We start from the raw sequence: 20,228 nt of genomic DNA, 5'->3' as shown, positions 1-20,228 counted from the left end.
CTTAGAACTCTCATTTTATCTTTATCTCATATTTATGACTGTTTTGATTGTTTCAATTTAGTAACACACCATTTTGACCTTTTGACTTTGTCAAAGTTATAACTAATTATAATAAATTTGACTGTAAAAATGAGATAAAAGTTCAAATTGACATACTAAGTCAAGGTGTGACACCAAGTTATAATTATGAGATTCAAGTTTTGCCTTTTTATTTCCGAATTTCAACTTAGTATGTCGTAATTTTGTCTTTCATTTTCTTCTCATTTTGACTTTCTCACCATTACATGACGTAATATGTGAAAATTTTGACAGCCATTTCAATTTAGTATGTCATAATTTTCTAAATTATAGTGTATTAAATCATAATTATGGGATATTCAAGATATGACATTCAAGATATGACTCTAAATTATAATTATGAGATTATATATATATATAAATAGTATTTTTTTCTTTTGTTTCATAATTTCAATTTTCAGAATTTTGACTTTTACTTAACACACTATAATTGATTTATGGCACCAAGTATATATTTAAATCTCATACTTAGAACTTAGTGTCATAATTTTTGACTCTTAAAGTCACAGTTTCAACTTTTTATCTCAGAATTTTGACTTTCTCATATGAGTTATGTTATAATTTTGACAGTCAAAATTTTGACATACTAAATTTAAACGATTGTCAACATTCACATTAAGTGATAATTATGAGAGAAAATTAAAAAAAGTTGTCAAACACATTAAGTCAAAATTATGACAAAAAGTTATCAACAATATACAAGTAAAAAAAAAAAAATCCATGTCAAACCATTTCCTAAAAAGGTTTGAGTGATCAAGTTGCAGTCTGTCTAGAATGCATCTCGGAAAGACTTTTACGCTTTGACTTTTCTTGAATGGATGGCTATCCGATGAGTGAAAAGGCATGAAGCAGACTAGCATATTGTCCTTTTTGGAGCTTGTAAATATACGTCACCTTTCATTTTTGTTGTATGGGGGAAAAAAGCAGCTCTCCACATAAAGGCACCTTTTGTGTCTCACAGAATGAAGAATATAATATGGGTTTGGAACGTCATGAGGGAGAGTCACTACCTGTGTTTACATCCATGCATTTTTGTGTGAATTTTAGGATATTGCGTTAGAAAAAATGGATGGAAATCGTAAAATAGGATTTAAATAGTAAAAAAAAAGTAAATAAATATAAAAATGGTAAATGAAAACTGGTTTACTGAATACATTTTTTGCATTTCATCAGTGCGCTCGGGTGGAACTAATTTATTATGTAGGAAAAAATCTCAGGCTTATGACAGCCCATTTCCGCCACTAGATAAAAAAAGAAGGTAATTCTGACTTTTTTCTTGCAATTGCAAATTTACATCGAACCTTTTTCTCAGAACTGTGAGATATAAATGCACAATTGCGAGTTATAAAGTCAGAATTGCGAGATATAAAGTCAGAATAGCCGAATATAAATACATAATTGTGAGAAATAAAGTGAGATATAAACTTGCAATTCTGACTTTTTCTTTCTCGCAATTGCGACTTTACATCTCGTAATTCTGACTTTTTTTTTTCTCAGAACTGTGAGATATACACGCACTATTTCGAGTTATAAAGTCTGAATTGCTAGATATAAAGTCCAGTTCTGAGGAGAAAAAAAGACGAGCAAGTTTATGTCTCGGAATTCAGACTTTATTTCTCAGAATTGAGTTTATATCTCGGAATTCAGACTTTATTTCTCAGAATTGAGTTTATATCTTGGATTCTGACTTTATTTCTCAGAATTGAGTTTATGTCTCTGAATTCTGACTTCATTTCTCAGAATTGAGTTTATATCTCGGAATTCAGACTTTATTTCTCAGAATTGAGTTTATATCTCGGAATTCTGACTTTATTTCTCAGAATTGAGTTTATATCTCGGAATTCTGACTTCATTTCTCAGAATTGAGTTTATATCTCGGAATTCAGACTTTATTTCTCAGAATTGAGTTTATATCTCGGAATTCAGGCTTTATTTCTCAGAATTGAGTTTATATCTCGGAATTCTGACTTTATTTCTCAGAATTGAGTTGATATCTCGGAATTCAGGCTTTATTTCTCAGAATTGAGTTTATATCTCGGAATTCAGGCTTTATTTCTCAGAATTGAGTTTATATCTCGGAACTCAGGCTTTATTTCTCAGAATTGAGTTTATATCTCGGAATTCAGACTTTATTTCTCAGAATTGAGTTTATATCTCGGAATTCAGACTTTATTTCTCAGAATTGAGTTTATATCTCGGAATTCAGGCTTTATTTCTCAGAATTGAGTTTATATCTCGGAACTCAGGCTTTATTTCTCAGAATTGAGTTTATATCTCGGAATTCAGACTTTATTTCTCAGAATTGAGTTTATATCTCGGAATTCAGACTTTATTTCTCAGAATTGAGTTTATATCTCGGAATTCAGGCTTTATTTCTCAGAATTGAGTTTATATCTCGGAATTCAGACTTTATTTCTCAGAATTGAGTTTATATCTCGGAATTCAGACTTTATTTCTCAGAATTGAGTTTATATCTCGGAACTCAGACTTTATTTCTCAGAATTGAGTTTATATCTTGGATTCTGAATTTATTTCTCAAAATTGAGTTTATATCTCGGAATTCAGGCTTTATTTCTCAGAATTGAGGTAATATCTCGGAATTCAGGCTTTATTTCTCAGAATTGAGTTTATATCTCGGAATTCAGACTTTATTTCTCAGAATTTAGTTTATATCTCGGAATTCAGGCTTTATTTCTCAGAATTGAGTTTATATCTCGGAACTCAGGCTTTATTTCTCAGAATTGAGTTTATATCTCGGAATTCAGACTTTATTTCTCAGAATTGAGTTTATATCTCGGAATTCAGACTTTATTTCTCAGAATTGAGTTTATATCTCGGAATTCAGACTTTATTTCTCAGAATTGAGTTTATATCTCGGAATTCAGACTTTATTTCTCAGAATTGAGTTTATATCTTGGAATTCAGACTTTATTTCTCAGAATTGAGTTTATATCTTGGATTCTGAATTTATTTCTCAAAATTGAGTTTATATCTCGGAATTCAGGCTTTATTTCTCAGAATTGAGTTTATATCTTGGATTCTGACTTTATTTCTCAGAAATGAGTTTATATCTCGGAATTCAGACTTTATTTCTCAGAATTGAGTTTATATCTCGGAATTCAGACTTTATTTCTCAGAATTGAGGTAATATCTCGGAATTCAGGCTTTATTTCTCAGAATTGAGTTTATATCTCGGAATTCAGACTTTATTTCTCAGAATTGAGTTTATATCTTGGATTCTGACTTTATTTCTCAGAAATGAGTTTATATCTCGGAATTCAGGCTTTATTTCTCAGAATTGAGTTTATATCTCGGAATTCAGACTTTATTTCTCAGAATTGAGTTTATATCTCGGAATTCAGACTTTATTTCTCAGAATTGAGTTTATATCTTGGATTCTGACTTTATTTCTCAGAATTGAGTTTATATCTCGGAATTCAGACTTTATTTCTCAGAATTGAGTTTATATCTCGGAATTCAGACTTTATTTCTCAGAATTGAGTTTATATCTCGGAATTCAGACTTTATTTCTCAGAATTGAGTTTATATCTCGGAATTCAGACTTTATTTCTCAGAATTGAGTTTATATCTCGGAATTCAGACTTTATTTCTCAGAATTGAGTTTATATCTCGGAATTCAGACTTTATTTCTCAGAATTGAGTTTATATCTCGGAATTCAGACTTTATTTTTCAGAATTGAGTTTATATCTCGGAATTCAGGCTTTATTTCTCAGAATTGAGTTTATATCTCGGAACTCAGGCTTTATTTCTCAGAATTGAGTTTATATCTCGGAATTCAGACTTTATTTCTCAGAATTGAGTTTATATCTCGGAATTCAGACTTTATTTCTCAGAATTGAGTTTATATCTCGGAATTCAGACTTTATTTCTCAGAATTGAGTTTATATCTCAGAATTCAGACTTTATTTCTCAGAATTGAGTTTATATCTTGGAATTCAGACTTTATTTCTCAGAATTGAGTTTATATCTTGGATTCTGAATTTATTTCTCAAAATTGAGTTTATATCTCGGAATTCAGGCTTTATTTCTCAGAATTGAGTTTATATCTTGGATTCTGACTTTATTTCTCAGAAATGAGTTTATATCTCGGAATTCAGGCTTTATTTCTCAGAATTGAGTTTATATCTCGGAATTCAGGCTTTATTTCTCAGAGTTGACTTCATGTCTCTGAATTCAGAGAAAAAAAGTCAGAATTGTGAGAAGTCGCAATAACCTTTTTTAAAAAAAATTAAAAATTCAGTGGCAGAAACAGGCTTCCATAGAAGCTTCCTTGGTTACAGCAACTTTATTTTTTTTAGGGATGCACCGAAATGAAAATTCTTGGCTGATGCAGAAGCCAAATAAAATTAAACACTGGGCCAAAGGCTGACTACCGAACACGTTTTTCGTGTTTTCCCCCCATGGGTTTTACCAATTTTTTTCACCATTGCATAAATGAAATGGCCAATATGTGCTTTTTACAGTTTTGTCTTGCTTTAAAAAAAATAATAATAAATTACAAAACATACATTTAAAAATATTTACTTAACACTGAACATTTTTTACATTCATAGTAGACATTATAGCCTACCAATGAAGCACAAATTAACTTAAAACTAATACGTTTTTTTTAAGACCCCCTTCTTTAATTTAGGCGTGTGTTTTTAATGTACAAATAAATGCAGCCTTGCTGAGCAAAGGAGAATGTTATAATAAATATATTAACAGAGCTGTTGTAATGATATCATTATTTTTGTGTTTTTTATTTTATTTTACAGAACAACAGTAAAATTACAATGCTAACATTTATGAATATTGACTTTTTAGGCGGAAACCCACAAGACCACCTCAGTACTACTTTTTGCTGACAGCAGCAGATTTATGAATGATTCTCATTAATTTTCCTGGCGCTTTGGACTTTGAACCCTGGCTAACGAACTTGTGCAGCGCTGTCAGAATAAATACAATTGGTGCATGTATTAGACAACATAACGTTCTGTAGTTTATGGTTTAAAGGCATTTGATGATTTCAGTCATCATACAGTAACCAGCAACAACCAGCCCTTTCTCTTCTAATGGAAGACATGAGATCCGATACTAAACAGTCTCTGGCTGTCAGTGCTTGTAATGATTTTTGCATCTTTCTCTGGCAGTTTTAAAGGCTTCCACACTGCCCACATGTTTGCTGCATTAGTGCGCCCCTCTATTTGATCACGTCACATCATTGTTCGATATAATTTATTCAACCTTTTTACTTATTTCGGTTGCCGAACATTCTGTGCATCCCTAATCATTTGTATTACTGATATCTTTTTGCGCAGGTTTAATTTACATGACAACAGATGTTGATAACAGAATATCAGATTGTCAGATTTTGAGAAAATCTTTATTATTCTCTCTCATCTTACAGCGATGAACAGCTTCCTGATCTTTGCCCGTCGGACAGACATCAGAATGATTTCTTTGGACATCCCATACTTCGCTGATGTGGTTCTGCCAGTCAGCGTATCCATGAAGAACACCATTGCCATTGGAGTGGATGCAGTAGAAGGTATGAGGAAATTCTCAATGTATAGATGCTTTCACATATAATGTTCTTTTAGGGGACATCATTATGAATATTTACTGATCATGCTCCTGCAGGTAAAGTGTACTGGTCAGACAGTACATTAAAGAAAATCAGCAGAGCCAATGTCAATGGTACAGAATATGAGGACATTATTTCAACTGGTAAGTTGAACCTACTTACAGTAATCGTACTAAGTTCTTAGCTTTTTCACTCATTTGAAGTGTTTTCTCCACTCTTTCAGGTCTGATGACCACAGATGGTCTGGCAGTGGATTCAGTGGGCAGAAAAATCTACTGGACGGACACGGGGACGAACCGCATTGAGGTGGCTAATCTCAATGGCTCCATGAGAAAAGTGCTTGTGTGGCAGAACCTGGACAGCCCTCGTGCCATCGCCTTGTTCCATGAGATGGGGTACATCATTTACTTTTCACTCTTTCATTTCAGGCTATGATTTACTTGGCTCTTTTCAGCTGATCTTTTAAGATTTTGCTTGCATTTTACTTCCAATTTTGTATGTAGTACATTATATGCCATTCACTGTATACCCTTGTGAAAGAAGTACACTTTAGCATGCTTTTATTGTGCAAATAATATACTTTAAAAGAGTATACTTAAGTATAAACTGAATGTAATGTTTTCAAATACTTAATTGCGTTAATCGTAATTTAATTAAAATGTATTATACTTTAAATGTATACACTGCAAAAAAAAAAAAGGCTTATCTTAGTATTTTTTTCTTGTTCTAGTCAAAATATTTAAAAATTAACAGATGAGCAAAATTGCATAAGATATTTAGTCTTGTTTTAAGCAAAATGCACTTAATTTAGTTTTTTTTCCCCCTGGAAACAAGTAAAATGATCTGCCAGTGGGGTAAGTGAAATATTGTTAAAACAAGAGTTTTTTACTTACCCCACTGGCAGATAATTTAACATAATTTTAAGCAAACTAAACTTAATTTAGTTTTATAGACTAAATATTGTATGTAATTTTGCTTATCTAGTAAATGCATTTTAATTTAAGACATTTTAAATCTTTTGACTAGAAACAAGCCCAAAAAGCTAAGATACGCCTTTTTTGCAGTATATTAAAATGTATATTAAATTGTGCATTTAGCTGAATTTTTAGCTGACCCACTTAAGTAGGACTAAAGTGTACATCTTTGTAGTCACTTTTATTATTTTTGAAATATGCCAAAAGCTTTTATTATGAACTAAAATATATTTTAATGTCATTTCAACTGAAACTTGTATGTCATGTATTTAGATTTATTTGTAATTATTAGATATTATTTTGCTTTACAGTTTTACTTTAAAAGTGCACTTAAGTGTGTTAAGAAACAGTCATGAAAGTGCCTCTCTTTAAGTGACTTAAGTGGTCTTGTTTGCACATTCAGTACATCTAAGTGCACTACTTTTTCACAAATGTAGGATTGAATGAGTGAACTTTTTATTAAATTCTGGTTCTTAAAAGCATTTGATTGGACAATTTTATTCTCCTCTTTTGGGTAAGAAGATGAAGATACTGTAAAAACTAATAGTCAGACTAAAGGTCACTGCACACTGAGTCCGAAAAATTTTTTTTTCCTTTTCATCATCCTTTCGTATCAAATTGTTTACTATGGATGCGAAAACGCAGAAGAACCTCATCAGATTTTTTGACGGATGAAAATGTGATTGACACAACATGTGGTTGTATTTTATTTTATTTTTTACGTGCATCAATTTCGGACGAAAATTTCGATGTGCAATGACCTTTAAACTTAAATCTTTATATAAGATCTTGAAGCCAGTTGCAAGAAACACAATTATAGCTACGAGGTTTTTAGAGGCGTCTTGCAGCTGAGTGCAGGTACAGTGTGTGTGTGTGATGATTAATAATATAAAATATAAACATCTGTCTTTAGGTACATGTACTGGACAGACTGGGGTGAGCATGCCAAGCTGGAGCGCTCCAGTATGGATGGTTCGGATCGCGTGGTTCTGATAAATAACAATCTGGGCTGGCCTAATGGACTGGCCATAGACAAAGCTGGTTCTCAGCTGCTATGGGCTGATGCACATACTGAGGTTAGTGTGACCTGAAGGGTGTTTTAAGGCTGGAATACACTTAACAGCTTGTGGTTGAAACAACACTAGTTGCAGAAAATAAGAGCTAGATTGCAGATTCTGGTCAATCAGAATTGACAGATTTCTCAGAAAATTGCTTAGTGTATTATGTGCACAGACTCTGATTTCATCCAGTCGTCAGAAATCAAACGTTTGATATTTTGAGACTATTTTAGAATGCATATTGATTTTGTTTGTCATGTGTCTCCTAGCAACAAGTTAGTTGTGTTCAGAATGACTTGTAAGTCTAGTGTCAGGCCCTGTTTACACTAGTGCGTTTTTGTTGTAAAACAGCGTTTTAAAATGAAAACGATACTTGTCTACACTAGCGTTTTCACTGTTTCAAAGGTTATGCGTTTTAAAAATGAAAATGCACTAGTGTAATATATAATGACCAGTTTTCCTCTGTAACCAGTCTGCAAGTTCAGATTTTAACCCTCAAAAGCCTGACATATGAAATATAAAAAAAAAACTAATTTTTGTGATGAAACACTTTATTGAACTGTCACAATTTTTTGGCTCAGATAGCATGATATAGTAAGAATATGGAGGTAAAACACCATCATTTTATTCAGAGACTCAATCTGAGCAAAAAATATGCCAATAATTTGGTGCAGATACTAATATTATATAAACAAAAAGTAATTCTTATAATTTAATGTAATAGTAATGTAAATCAGTGAGAACTTTATAACAGTGTAACAGACTAGATGAATGGATGGATGGATAGATAGATGGATATCTATAGATGGATGGATGAGTAGATGGATGGATGAATAGATGGATGGATGGATGGATGAATAGATAGATAGATGGATATCCATAGATGGATGGATGGATAAATGAATAGATGGATGAATGAATAGATGGATGAATGAATAGATGGATGAATGAATAGATGGATGGATGAATAGATGGATGGATGGATGAATAGATAGATAGATAGATGGATATCCATAGATGGATGGATGGATAAATGAATAGATGGATGGATGGATGGATGGATGGATGAATAGATAGATGGATGGATGGATGGATGGATGAATAGATAGATGAATAGATAGATGTATGGATGGATCGATGGATGGATAGATGGATGGATGAATAGATGGATGGATGGATAAATAGATGGATGGATGGATGGATAGATGAATAGATGGATGGATGAATAGATAGATGGATATCTATAGATGGATGATATCTATGGATGGATAGATAGACAGATGAATAGATGGATGAATGGATATCTATGGATAGATGGATGGATAGATAGATAGATAGATAGATAGATAGATAGATAGATAGATAGATAGATAGATAGATAGATAGATAGATACACTTTTATCAGGATGAAAGTCATGTAGTATAATCCAACCTTTAGTGTAACAACTTGAGGTTTCCTATAGAGGAATGAAAAAAACGTACATAAATGCTTGCTGATTGAATTAAATGAAATGATCTGTTTTTCCATTAGCGGATAGAAGCATCTGATCTTAATGGCTCAAACCGGAAGACGCTGGTGTCTCCTGTCCAGCACCCATACGGTCTCACTCTGTTGGGGCCGCACATGTACTGGACAGACTGGCAGAGCCGCAGCATTCATAGAGCAGACAAGGATACCGGAGAAAACGCAATCACGGTCCGCTCCAACTTACCCGGCCTAATGGACATCCAGGCTGTTGACCGTGCAAGACCTATGGGTAAGTTATAAAGTGCATGTTTTTATTATCATTATTGTTATGTATTTAACATTTCCATTTTCTAAGCATTTTGCATTGTTTATTGCTGAATAGTGCATCGAACAGCCTTCATGTTTCAGAAGAACAATAGATTGGTCCAAGAAAAATGATTTTCATCTTTTTTTTTTAGAACCGAAATTTTTGTACACTGGAAAAAAAGGCTTATCTTACTTATTTTAAGACTTTTTAAAGCCATTTTGACTAGAAACAAGATAAAATAAGATGCATTTACTAGATAAGCAAAATGACATAAGATATTTAGTCTTGTTTCCAGGAGGGAAAACTAAATTAAGAGCAGTTTGATTAAAGTAAGTTAAATTATTTAAATTGTTTTAAGAATATTTTACTTAACCCACTGGCAGATAATTTTACTTGTTCCAGGGGGAAAAAAAACTAAATTGCATTTTACTTAAAACAAGATTATATATCTTGCGTCATTTTGCTTATCTACTAAATGCATCTTAATTTAAGAATATGTAGATATTTTGACTACAAACAAGATAAAAACACTAAGTAAGCTCTGTAAGTTTTTGTGTTGTTACCGTTTGCTAAAACTACTAAGAATTGATCATCCTTAATTGAAATAAAGCTGAAATCAAATTTACTTGAAAATTAAAAATGTTTCTAAATGAACTAAAATAATATGAAATAAATTGTAGGAAACCAAAAAATAAATAAAAAATTATTTTGGAAATCAAACAGTATTATGAGAATAACGTCAAAATTACAGGAATAAAGTTACAATGTGAAAATAAAATCTCATTTTTTTGATAATAAAGTAGAAAAAATGGAATATTTTGAGAATAAAGTCAAAATACAGGAATAAGGTTACAATGTGATAAAATCTAAAAAAAATTATTTGATTTGATAAAGCAAGTTGGATTACTACAATTAATGAAACTAAAATAGAAGCTGATATAAATTAATTGTAAATATAAATAAAAAAGACATGAAAATGAAATTTGACAAATGCACAAAAATTACTAAAACTTAAACAAAAAAATAAATAAATAAAATGTAGATACAACACAGGATAAAAAACAAATAAATAAATAATTTCTCCTTACTCTGGCTATTTTCTCTGAATTTTGAGTTTATTTTTTATTGTTATGTTTTTTGTTCCCACCACGAAATGAACAATAAAACAGAAATTGTTAGTTGTGTTAGGTCCGACTTTTGTTCTTGCAGTTTATATCTCAATTTAGATCTTTCTTTTTCACAATTGCAAGTTTATACAAAAAACTCTAAAAAGTCTGAGACTCTGCATTCTGAGAAAACTAAGATACAAATTCATAATTGCAAGAAAACAAGTTGCAATTAACCTTTTGATTTTTTTTATCCTGTGACAGAAATAAGCCACCATTCTGTAAATACTATTTAAATAATATAATGCAACATTACTGGTGTGCAGTACACTCACTTTTGTTACAGAAAGTATCTGCTAAATGTCAAGTAACCATTAACCACTCAGACGTCTCAAACCATTGTATCTATTTCTTTCAGTGAACAATTACAGCAATGTGCTTTAATTACTTAAATGGTAGATAATCAGTGAATAATCTTGTGCAATCTTAGCAGAGATTGGCATATAATGATAGAAAAATGATGTTGCTTTCTGGCATAACCGTCCTTCCTCTCCCTGCAGGCTTCAATAAATGTGGCAGGAGGAACGGTGGCTGCTCCCACCTGTGTCTGCCTCGGCATAATGTGACGTCCTGTGCTTGTCCCACCGGTATTCTGCTGAGAAGTGATGGGAGATCATGTGACAATTTGCCTGAAACATACCTGCTCTTTTCAAATCGTGTCAGTGTTCGCAGAATCTCTCTAGACACTAATGACCATACGGACGTCTACGTGCCTGTGCCCGAGTTGCATAATGTGATTTCCTTGGACTATGACAGCGTGGAGAGGAAACTCTACTATACGGATGTGTCTCTAGATGTTATAAGGTATGCCGTTTACCGCCAAAATCAATAATTAGCTTGGAAAAAGTCTGCTTAATTGGCCACTTAAGGTCTTAACACACATAAGTACGCTTCTTAGTGTGCACTTTGTAATAATTCCAAATTAGAGGTTTTCCTTTTAATGTGCTTTTGAAATCATTGTTGTGCTGTCAACTACGATTTTACACTGCATTAGTGGCATGTTATCATTTATTAAGTTGGCTTGAGAAAGACAACTTACTGAAATGCTATTTAAACTTAATATTCTTCTTCTTCTGAGACTTACATTTCTGGCTGCTCCTCCTAGAGCTTCAACTCTACAAACTCCAAACTCAGGCCAGATCTTCAGACTGATCTGACTCCAGTTGCTGTATCTTTTCTAACTGATCGGACTTATGTTTTTTCCTAAAAACAACAAATAAAACTGGGAAAAATCTTATAGACTTACATTGACGGAATGTTCAAATGAGCAACACTATCCAAACGCTCTTTCTATTTCTATATGTACTATTTCTGAGACTGACCTGAACACACTTAACACTTAATTTTAGTTTTTCGGAAAGTAGCACAAACCTAATGGCTGAGTCACTACACAACACACTTAAAGACCGGCGAATCACAAATTTTGCCGATCCAAAAACACAAAAAAAAAAAAAAAAAAACCTCACAAAAACTGCAGCATCTACCCGCCCTCCCGCAGCCTGCTTTTATTTGAAACCTACCTATTAAAACGTTAAAGTTTATTTTAATTTTCTAAGTTTGTTCTTAATATAACAGAAAACGTTAGCTTTCCTGCTATGTTGGTGTTTTGCATCTTCTTGAATATGTTTTGCATTAAGTTTGAAGCTTCTCTTTAGGTCTAGGCTATGTTTAATTCCTTTAGCTAATTCTAACATTTCTAGCGCTATTTTGAAACGTTTATTCAAGAAATAATAATATAAAAATAATAACTATAAAGCTTTTGCAAAATAAAGAAAACGGCTTCTGCCTTTCGTCAACTTTGGATCGCGTCATGATGAACCGAAACTCAGCACATTTATTCTTTCGTTTTGTTAATCTGTTAATGATTTATGTTAATACATTTTGTGAATAAACCTATATATATATTTTTTTTTTAATGTATATATTTTCATTATTAAAAACATTACTAGCTGTTTTTAAACGTTTATTCAAGCAATAATATAGAAATGATCTAATGTAGGTCTGTCTAAAATTAAAAAAGGGATTATATACTATTATATAGGCAAATTAATATATAGAGAATCATTTTATTTTGTCATATTCGTGATTTATTTATGAAAACTTTGTTTTGATGTATAGCCAGGCTGTTTGTTATGTTCGTATATTCGTCAGGCTATGAATAAAATTTGTAAGCCTAGCCTAAAGCTGATTTAATATTTCTCACAGCAAAGTTTAAGAAGTAAAGAAAAAATGGAATTAGACTGGAGTCTATTGATAGGGCAATAGGCTATCACTGACTAGGCTATACTTTCTCAACTGTAAATAATCACAACAAAAACTATTTACAGTCTTCTTAGTCAAGAAAAATTTTAGCAAAATTATGCAATGAATGCTATCTATATTTATATCTCTCTATATCTATCTATCCATATTTATCCATCCATATATCATCCATCTATCTATCCATCCATCCATCCATCTATCCATCTATCATCTATCTATCCATATTTATCCATCCATCTATCCATCTATCTATCTATCTGTCTGTCTGTCTGTCTGTCTATCTATTTATCCATATCTATACCCATCCATATCTATACCCATCCATCCATCCATCCATCCATCCATATCTATACATATCTATACATATCTATCCATATCTATCCATCTAATCAAACTTTAAGCTTTTAAAACTACTTTAAATTTCAAACTATTTCAAAACTTTTTTATCTAGTTCCGCTTGTTACTAATATTTGTGGAAATATTAATTCATCACATTTTCTGTTTAAGTCCCAAAAAAATATTGTCAAGCTATTTTTTTATGTATTTCCTTCTTTTCAGACGGGTGAACTTAGACGGCAGCAATATGGAAACTGTGATCAGTCAGGGTCTGAAGACGACTGATGGGCTCGCTGTTGACTGGGTGGCCCGTAACATGTACTGGACAGACACCGGTCGTAACACCATTGAAGTGGCTCACTTAGATGGTACGTCTCGGAAAGTTCTGGTGAATAACAGTCTGGATGAACCAAGAGCCATCGCTGTGTTTCCTAGCAAGGGGTGAGAGCAGCAAACATTTTATCAGTTCGTTGCAGTTGTGTTTGTTTGTGGATTTCTTTGAGAGGGGAAAAGTTTATGGACTTTTCTATTTAAATTCTATTTTTTATATTCTATGTATTTTGTATACTCATATATGATCTATTTTTATTGTATAGCTATTATTTTTTTATATGGACAGGTGGTGCTGGGGAGGAGGAGGGCTTAAACTATACTCTACCAGTCAAAAGTTTTGGGCAGTAAGATTTTTAATATTTTTTTAAAGAAGTCTGAATTTATTTGATCAAATGTACAAAAAAAAAACACAGTAAAATCTTGAAATATTTGTACCATTTATAATAACTATTTTCTATTTTAAAATATAATTTATTACTGTGATTTCAAAGCTGAATTTTTAGCCTTATTACTCCAGTCACACGTTCCTTCAGAAATCATTCTAATATTCAGATTTTCTGTTAAAAAAACATTTATTATGTATTATTATTATTATTATTATTATTATAGGTTTCTTTGATGTATAGAACATTCAGCAAGAATATCAAGAACAGCATTTATCTGGAATAGAAATCTAGAAAAGCATCCTTGGTAAATAAAAGTATTAATTTCTATAATTTCTATTTAAAAAAATAATTGAATAATTCACAAATGAAAAATTACTGACTCTAAGTTTTTGAATATTTCTAATAATAAAGATAAATGTTGCTTGAGTAGCAAATCAGCATATTAGAATAATTTCTGAAGGATCATGTGACACTGAAGACTGGATGATGCTGAAAATGTAGCTTTGATCACAGAAATAAGTAAAAAAAAATATTTAAATAGAAAGCAGTTATTTTAAATAGTAAAACATATTTCACAATAGTACTGCTTTTGCTGTATTTTGGATCAGATAAATGGCTTTTCTTACTGTCCAAAAACTTTTGACTGGTAGTGTACAAAAATATAACATTGGGTTTTATAACATTTCTATTCTAATATTTCTTTAAGAAACTGCTGTTGATGTTTGCAGTGCAATATTTGACTGGACAGATGAAAATAACGGTTCATTTTCATTAGTTCTTTTGTCTATGGGTAGTTGAATCTAGAATTGTGAAGTCAGAATAAAGTAGCACAGTGAGATTGCATTTATTTGAATGAATGAGAGAGAGCCAGAGAGAAGAGAGCTTGTTATATGGTTTCTGTATTATTACTAATAAATGTATTTCATCATTTCATTCTTTGGCAAGGTTCTTATTCTGGACAGATTGGGGTCACATTGCAAAGATTGAGCGTGCATACCTGGATGGCACAGACAGGAAAGTCCTCATTAACACAGATCTGGGATGGCCGAACGGCTTGACGCTGGATTATGACACTCGCAGGTAAAAGAGGAAAATTCATTAAAAAGAGTGGAGACTAGTATACAGGTGCAAAATGGACATTAAACCTATATCAACAAAATTCAGATGTGTAATGCATTCTGTACAGATACAGTTTGGACATTAATTTGAGTGACAACCACATTCTATGACCAAATTAACTCCACACATGTAAAAAAAAAAATCAAAAAGGGCAAAAGTTGACAACATGAGTTCAAACTCATGGATACAAACTAAAATTAGCAGTCTTGCAGCACCAAAATAAGCCCAAATATGTGACCATATTAAGAAAACAAGGCCAAAAGAACACAACCCAAGGTTGGGCTTATTTATAAGCACTAAACATCCCTTTCATTATAATAAACTGGATCTTTCGTAACTAGTATTTCTTTGGTCAAACAGATTTGCATTCATGCTGCTTGTTCAGTGTCATGGTTATCTCTGTTGGTCATTGCAATTTCGGGGATGATGCACACCAATTTTTTTTTTTTGTTGCTGTGTGTATGTGGCCCCAGAGGAAACATACACACTTTTTCAGGTTTTGGAAATAATTTTCGTTTGAAATTTTCTTTCATTCTTCAGTTGTACACCTAGCTATACTTTGTTTTCAATGCCACTTTACCACTAACAACAACTGGCTTTGACTGTTCAGGTACTTTCCATGAATAAGGCACAGTTAGTATACAATTTTGGGGGGAAATTAGGGAAACCAACATTTGATTCCAAAGTAGCTAGTAACAACTGAGTTAAAACTATAGGTGGATGGATGAATGGCTAGACAGGTGGTGCTGGGGAGGAGGAGGGTTATTTTATTTAAGTTAGTTAAAGTTTATAAGTTTAACTTTTTTTTTGTCTGATAGCCTATTTTTATTTAATTAATTTTTAGTTTTATTGGAGTACAACACTAATAACCATAACCCGATTAAGCGAATATTCTGTTTTCTAGAAATCTGAATAAGAATATGCATTTATTTAATCAAATATTTATGTAAGTTTCCTCATTAAGAATATCCATTACAAGTGAATATTCATCTATATTCATATAGATAGATAGATAGATAGATAGATAGATAGATAGATAGATAGATTTATATTTAAATATAATGTTGTTTTTTATTATTACTTTAGTTATGGTATTTTCAGTAACATTAAAAAGACATCACATCATAAAACAGATTTTTAACCTGTTACCTGTCACGCTTAGACACTTGTTGCTCTTTTATAATTTAGTAAGCATCATAAATTTAGATGTATTTTTAAATTTTCAACATTCAAAATGTAACGAAACCTGATTTGAAATCAGACATTACCATGGAAATGATGCTTTAGAACCTTTCAGTGGGCCCCTACTGGGCGTCAAGTGTCGTATTTATTCATTTAATACAGTTTTTTATAATCAAAACTTTTTCTAATTTTGACAAAACATATTTGGTGGTAGAAGTTATATTGTGACAGAAATGTATAGTTTTTTTTAATCATAGTGCCTGAACAAAATCTCACAGGAAACTTTTTTTTTTGTAATATCAACTTCAAATTTGAAACAACTTGTTTAGACATGATTTGATTTTATAGTAATTTTAGATTGCAAAATATTTTGTATAATTTTTTAAAAATGCTTTCATTGCTCATTTTTATTTTAGATTTCCGTTAACAATTGTTTTTTATTAAATTTTAGTTTTATTGGAGTACAACACTAATAACCATATCCCAATTAAGCGAATATTCTGTTTTCTAGAAATCTGAATAAGAATATGCCTGTATTTAATCAAATTTTATGTAAATTCCCTCATTAAGAATATCCATTACAAGTGAATATTCATCTATATTCAGACAGACAGATAGATAGATAGATAGATAGATAGATAGATAGATAGATAGATCTTTTTTATTATTATTTTTCTCTATCACATTTCAAATTTTCAACATTTAAAATATAACAAAACTTGTTTTGAAACCAGATATTACCATGCAAATGATGCTTTAGAACCATTTAGTGGGCCCCTACTGGGCGTCAAGTGTCGTATTTATTCATTTAATAAGTCTCAAGGTTCCATATTTGGTGGTAGATGTTATATTGTGATTTTTTTTTTATCATAGTGCCTCATAGGAACTTCTTTTTCTTTTGTAATAAAACAACTTATTTAGACATGATTTGATTTTATAGCAATTTTAGATTACAAATATTTAGTAAAATATTTTTATACACATTTTCAAAAATGCTTTCACTTCAGCAGTAATCTGCTAATTGTCTTCTTTAAAGGGTTGGCAGTTAAGAGGTTAAACCGTATTTAGACATGTCCCAAATGTTACTGAAAAATAAAACAGGTGGTATAATATTTAGTTTGACGTGTTGCTTTTTACTTGGTTCATTTGCTCCAAAAATAGCTTCATTTAAGCTTTTCAGACTATTTTGTACCATAATCATGGCAAGTACCTTGAAATATTTTGGAGAACACACAACTGAAATGTCACGTGATTTCATGTGTAGGATCTTTTGGGTGGATGCACACTTGGACCGCATAGAAAGTTCTGACTTGAATGGCAAACTGCGTCAAATTCTCATCAGCCCTGTATCACACCCGTTTGCCCTCACGCAGGTACCTTTCCATATCTGATCCTCACCCTCACTTATCCACTTAATCTGTCACTCACCTGCACCTTCATCACCCCCTGCTCCACTGACCCGTCCTCTCTTTCACTTATGTCTCTGCATTTATAACCTTAGCATGTTGTTCTCTTCTTTTGCATCTTTCCATTTTCTGACCCTCCTTTTTCTTCCCATCTTTCCTTCCCTTCCCCTTTTTTTTACTCCCTTTCTTTGTCCCCAGTTGAAACCGGTATACTCTCCTTTAACTCCTTTTTCCCGAATCTCACAGCAAGACCGGTGGATTTACTGGACGGACTGGCAGACCAAGTCTATTCAGCGAGTAGATAAGCATACAGGGCGTAGTAAGGAAACTGTGCTGGCTAATGTAGAAGGCCTCATGGACATCATAGTGGTGTCACCACAAAGACAGACTGGTAAGATTGACATGTTGGAACTGAACCGAAGAGCACAACAAGTCTACTTTATTTTTACTCATACACTTTGAAGGAATTTTCTGATATACCATTTGATTTTGGATTATTATTATTGAAATGTAATGTTTAAATATGCAATTGTTCAATAGAAATTGAAGAAATGTTACCATCGCCATTGAAACTAATGCAGTCATAACATTTACTTACTGTCTTTCTAGGAACAAATCATTGCAGTGTGAATAATGGTGGATGCACACACTTGTGTCTTGCGAGGGGTAACAGTTTTGTGTGTGCATGTCCAGATGAGCCTGACAGCAGACCTTGCTCTACAAGTGAGTTTGATAAGCGCAATTATGAATAAAAAATAAATTTAAAAAAAGTCACTGTTAAACAGAGAGATGTTACACAAATGAATGATTTTGGCATTATTTATGTACGATTATTGTGTATAATAATATTTGGGGTTTCCATTTAGCTTAATTTTTTTGTTTAGTTTTAGTAATTTTAATAATTAAAACTAAAATTATGTTATTTCAGTTAGTAAAGTTTATAAAGTGTTTATAAGTTTAACATTTTATACCTGATTTCAGTTAACAATTTAGTTTTAGTTTTAGCTTTAGTTTTTTCTGGTCGACTAGTAGTCGTTCATTTTAAGCATTAGTCGACTACTAGTCGAACGTTTATTAATCATAAATATTTCGATTTTCAATTTACAATTTTCAATCATTTTAATAAATGAGTGTAACACTGATTATCAAATGTGACCCTGGACCACAAAACCAGTCATAAGGTTAAATTTTACAAAACTGAGATGTATACATCATATGAAAGCTCAATAAATAAGCTTTCTATTGATATATGGTTTGTTATGATAGGACACTATTTGGCTGAGATACATCTATTTGAAAATCTGGAATCTGAGGGTGAAAAAAAATCAAAATATTGAGAAAATCACCTTTTCCAAATTAAGTTCTTAATAAATAATACTAATCAAAAATTACATTTTGATATATTTATAGTAGGAACTTTACAAAAAATCTTAATGGAACATGATCTTTACTTAATTTCCTAATGATTTTTGGCATAAAAGAAAAATCAATAATTTTGACCCATACAATGTATTTTTGGCTATTGCTACAAATATACCCCAGCGACTTAAGACTGGTTTTGTGGTCCAGGGTCACATATATATTATATCAATATTCTGTTTTATAGAAGTTTGAATAGGAATATGCCTATATAAATCTGAATTTTAGCCCATTTAAACACCTTAATTCAGATTATCCATTGCATGTAAATATTTATGTATATTTGCTTGTTTTTATTATTAATAAAGTTCAGTTTTAGTCATTTCAGTACTCAATTTAAGTTAATTATTATTTTTTTAATTGAAAGTTTTCATTTAATATTTAGATTTCAGATTTATTTCAATTTACTATTTTCATAACCAGATTAAGGCAATATTCTGTTTTCTAGAAATTTGAATAAGAATATGCCTATATGAATCTAAATTTTAGCCAATGAAAATGCCTTAATTCAGATTATCCATTGCAAGTGAATGTTCATGTATATTTGCATGCCTTTACTGATGATACATTTTAGTTTTCGTAATTTCAAAATTTAATTTCGGTCAATTATTGTTATTTTTAAGTTAAATCGATATTTAGATTGTATTTAATATTCGTTTCAGTTTACAATTTTACAACCAGATTAAGGCAATATTTCCTTTTCTAGAAATTTCAATAAGAATATTCCTATATGAATTATAATTTTGGCCTATGTAAACAGCTTCATTCAGATTATCCATTGCAAGTGGATAGTCTTTGCATGTCTTTATTACTAAATTAGCATAAACAGAATCTATAATTAGTATTCCAATTCTGTTTCTGCATTAGTCTCTGGTTACATTCCCACGGTACCTGAGAAGGACACCAAAGGTGGTACTCAAACTCCCAAAAAACATCCCACAGAGAAACCTCATCAGGGCCTGTCAGTGGTCAAGTAAGTCAACAGCAACTATCCAGTCTAAAATAAGGTTTTCTTTAAGAATCAAGTCAACAATTGTCTGGAAAATTCAATCATTTTCTCCTCAGCTGTACAGACGCAAACCTCAATCTAGAGGACTGCATCCAGAACAATGTTGTGTCTGCCCCTCGTGGTAAATATTTACAACT

General features: G+C 31.7%; 1 protein-coding gene across 1 annotated transcript in view; it reads left to right on the top strand.

Annotated features, from left to right (window-relative positions):
- Positions 1–20,228, top strand: part of lrp4 (low density lipoprotein receptor-related protein 4) — a 144,169-nt gene that overhangs the window by 115,918 nt on the left and 8,023 nt on the right. Inside the window, exons 21-33 of the mRNA XM_073835565.1 lie at positions 5,490–5,630; positions 5,723–5,809; positions 5,890–6,061; positions 7,554–7,716; positions 9,230–9,455; positions 11,140–11,443; positions 13,460–13,678; positions 14,902–15,036; positions 17,522–17,630; positions 17,910–18,054; positions 18,273–18,386; positions 19,950–20,055; positions 20,148–20,212. Of these exons, the coding sequence (XP_073691666.1) occupies positions 5,490–5,630; positions 5,723–5,809; positions 5,890–6,061; positions 7,554–7,716; positions 9,230–9,455; positions 11,140–11,443; positions 13,460–13,678; positions 14,902–15,036; positions 17,522–17,630; positions 17,910–18,054; positions 18,273–18,386; positions 19,950–20,055; positions 20,148–20,212 (1,986 nt within the window). The remainder of the gene's footprint in view (positions 1–5,489; positions 5,631–5,722; positions 5,810–5,889; positions 6,062–7,553; positions 7,717–9,229; positions 9,456–11,139; positions 11,444–13,459; positions 13,679–14,901; positions 15,037–17,521; positions 17,631–17,909; positions 18,055–18,272; positions 18,387–19,949; positions 20,056–20,147; positions 20,213–20,228) is intronic.

The sequence above is a fragment of the Garra rufa genome, chromosome 3 (assembly GCF_049309525.1).
Source record: "Garra rufa chromosome 3, GarRuf1.0, whole genome shotgun sequence".
Taxonomy (NCBI): Eukaryota; Metazoa; Chordata; class Actinopteri; order Cypriniformes; family Cyprinidae; genus Garra; species Garra rufa.
Note: the sequence above shows the minus strand (reverse complement) of the source record. Positions and strands in the feature narration are given on the sequence as shown.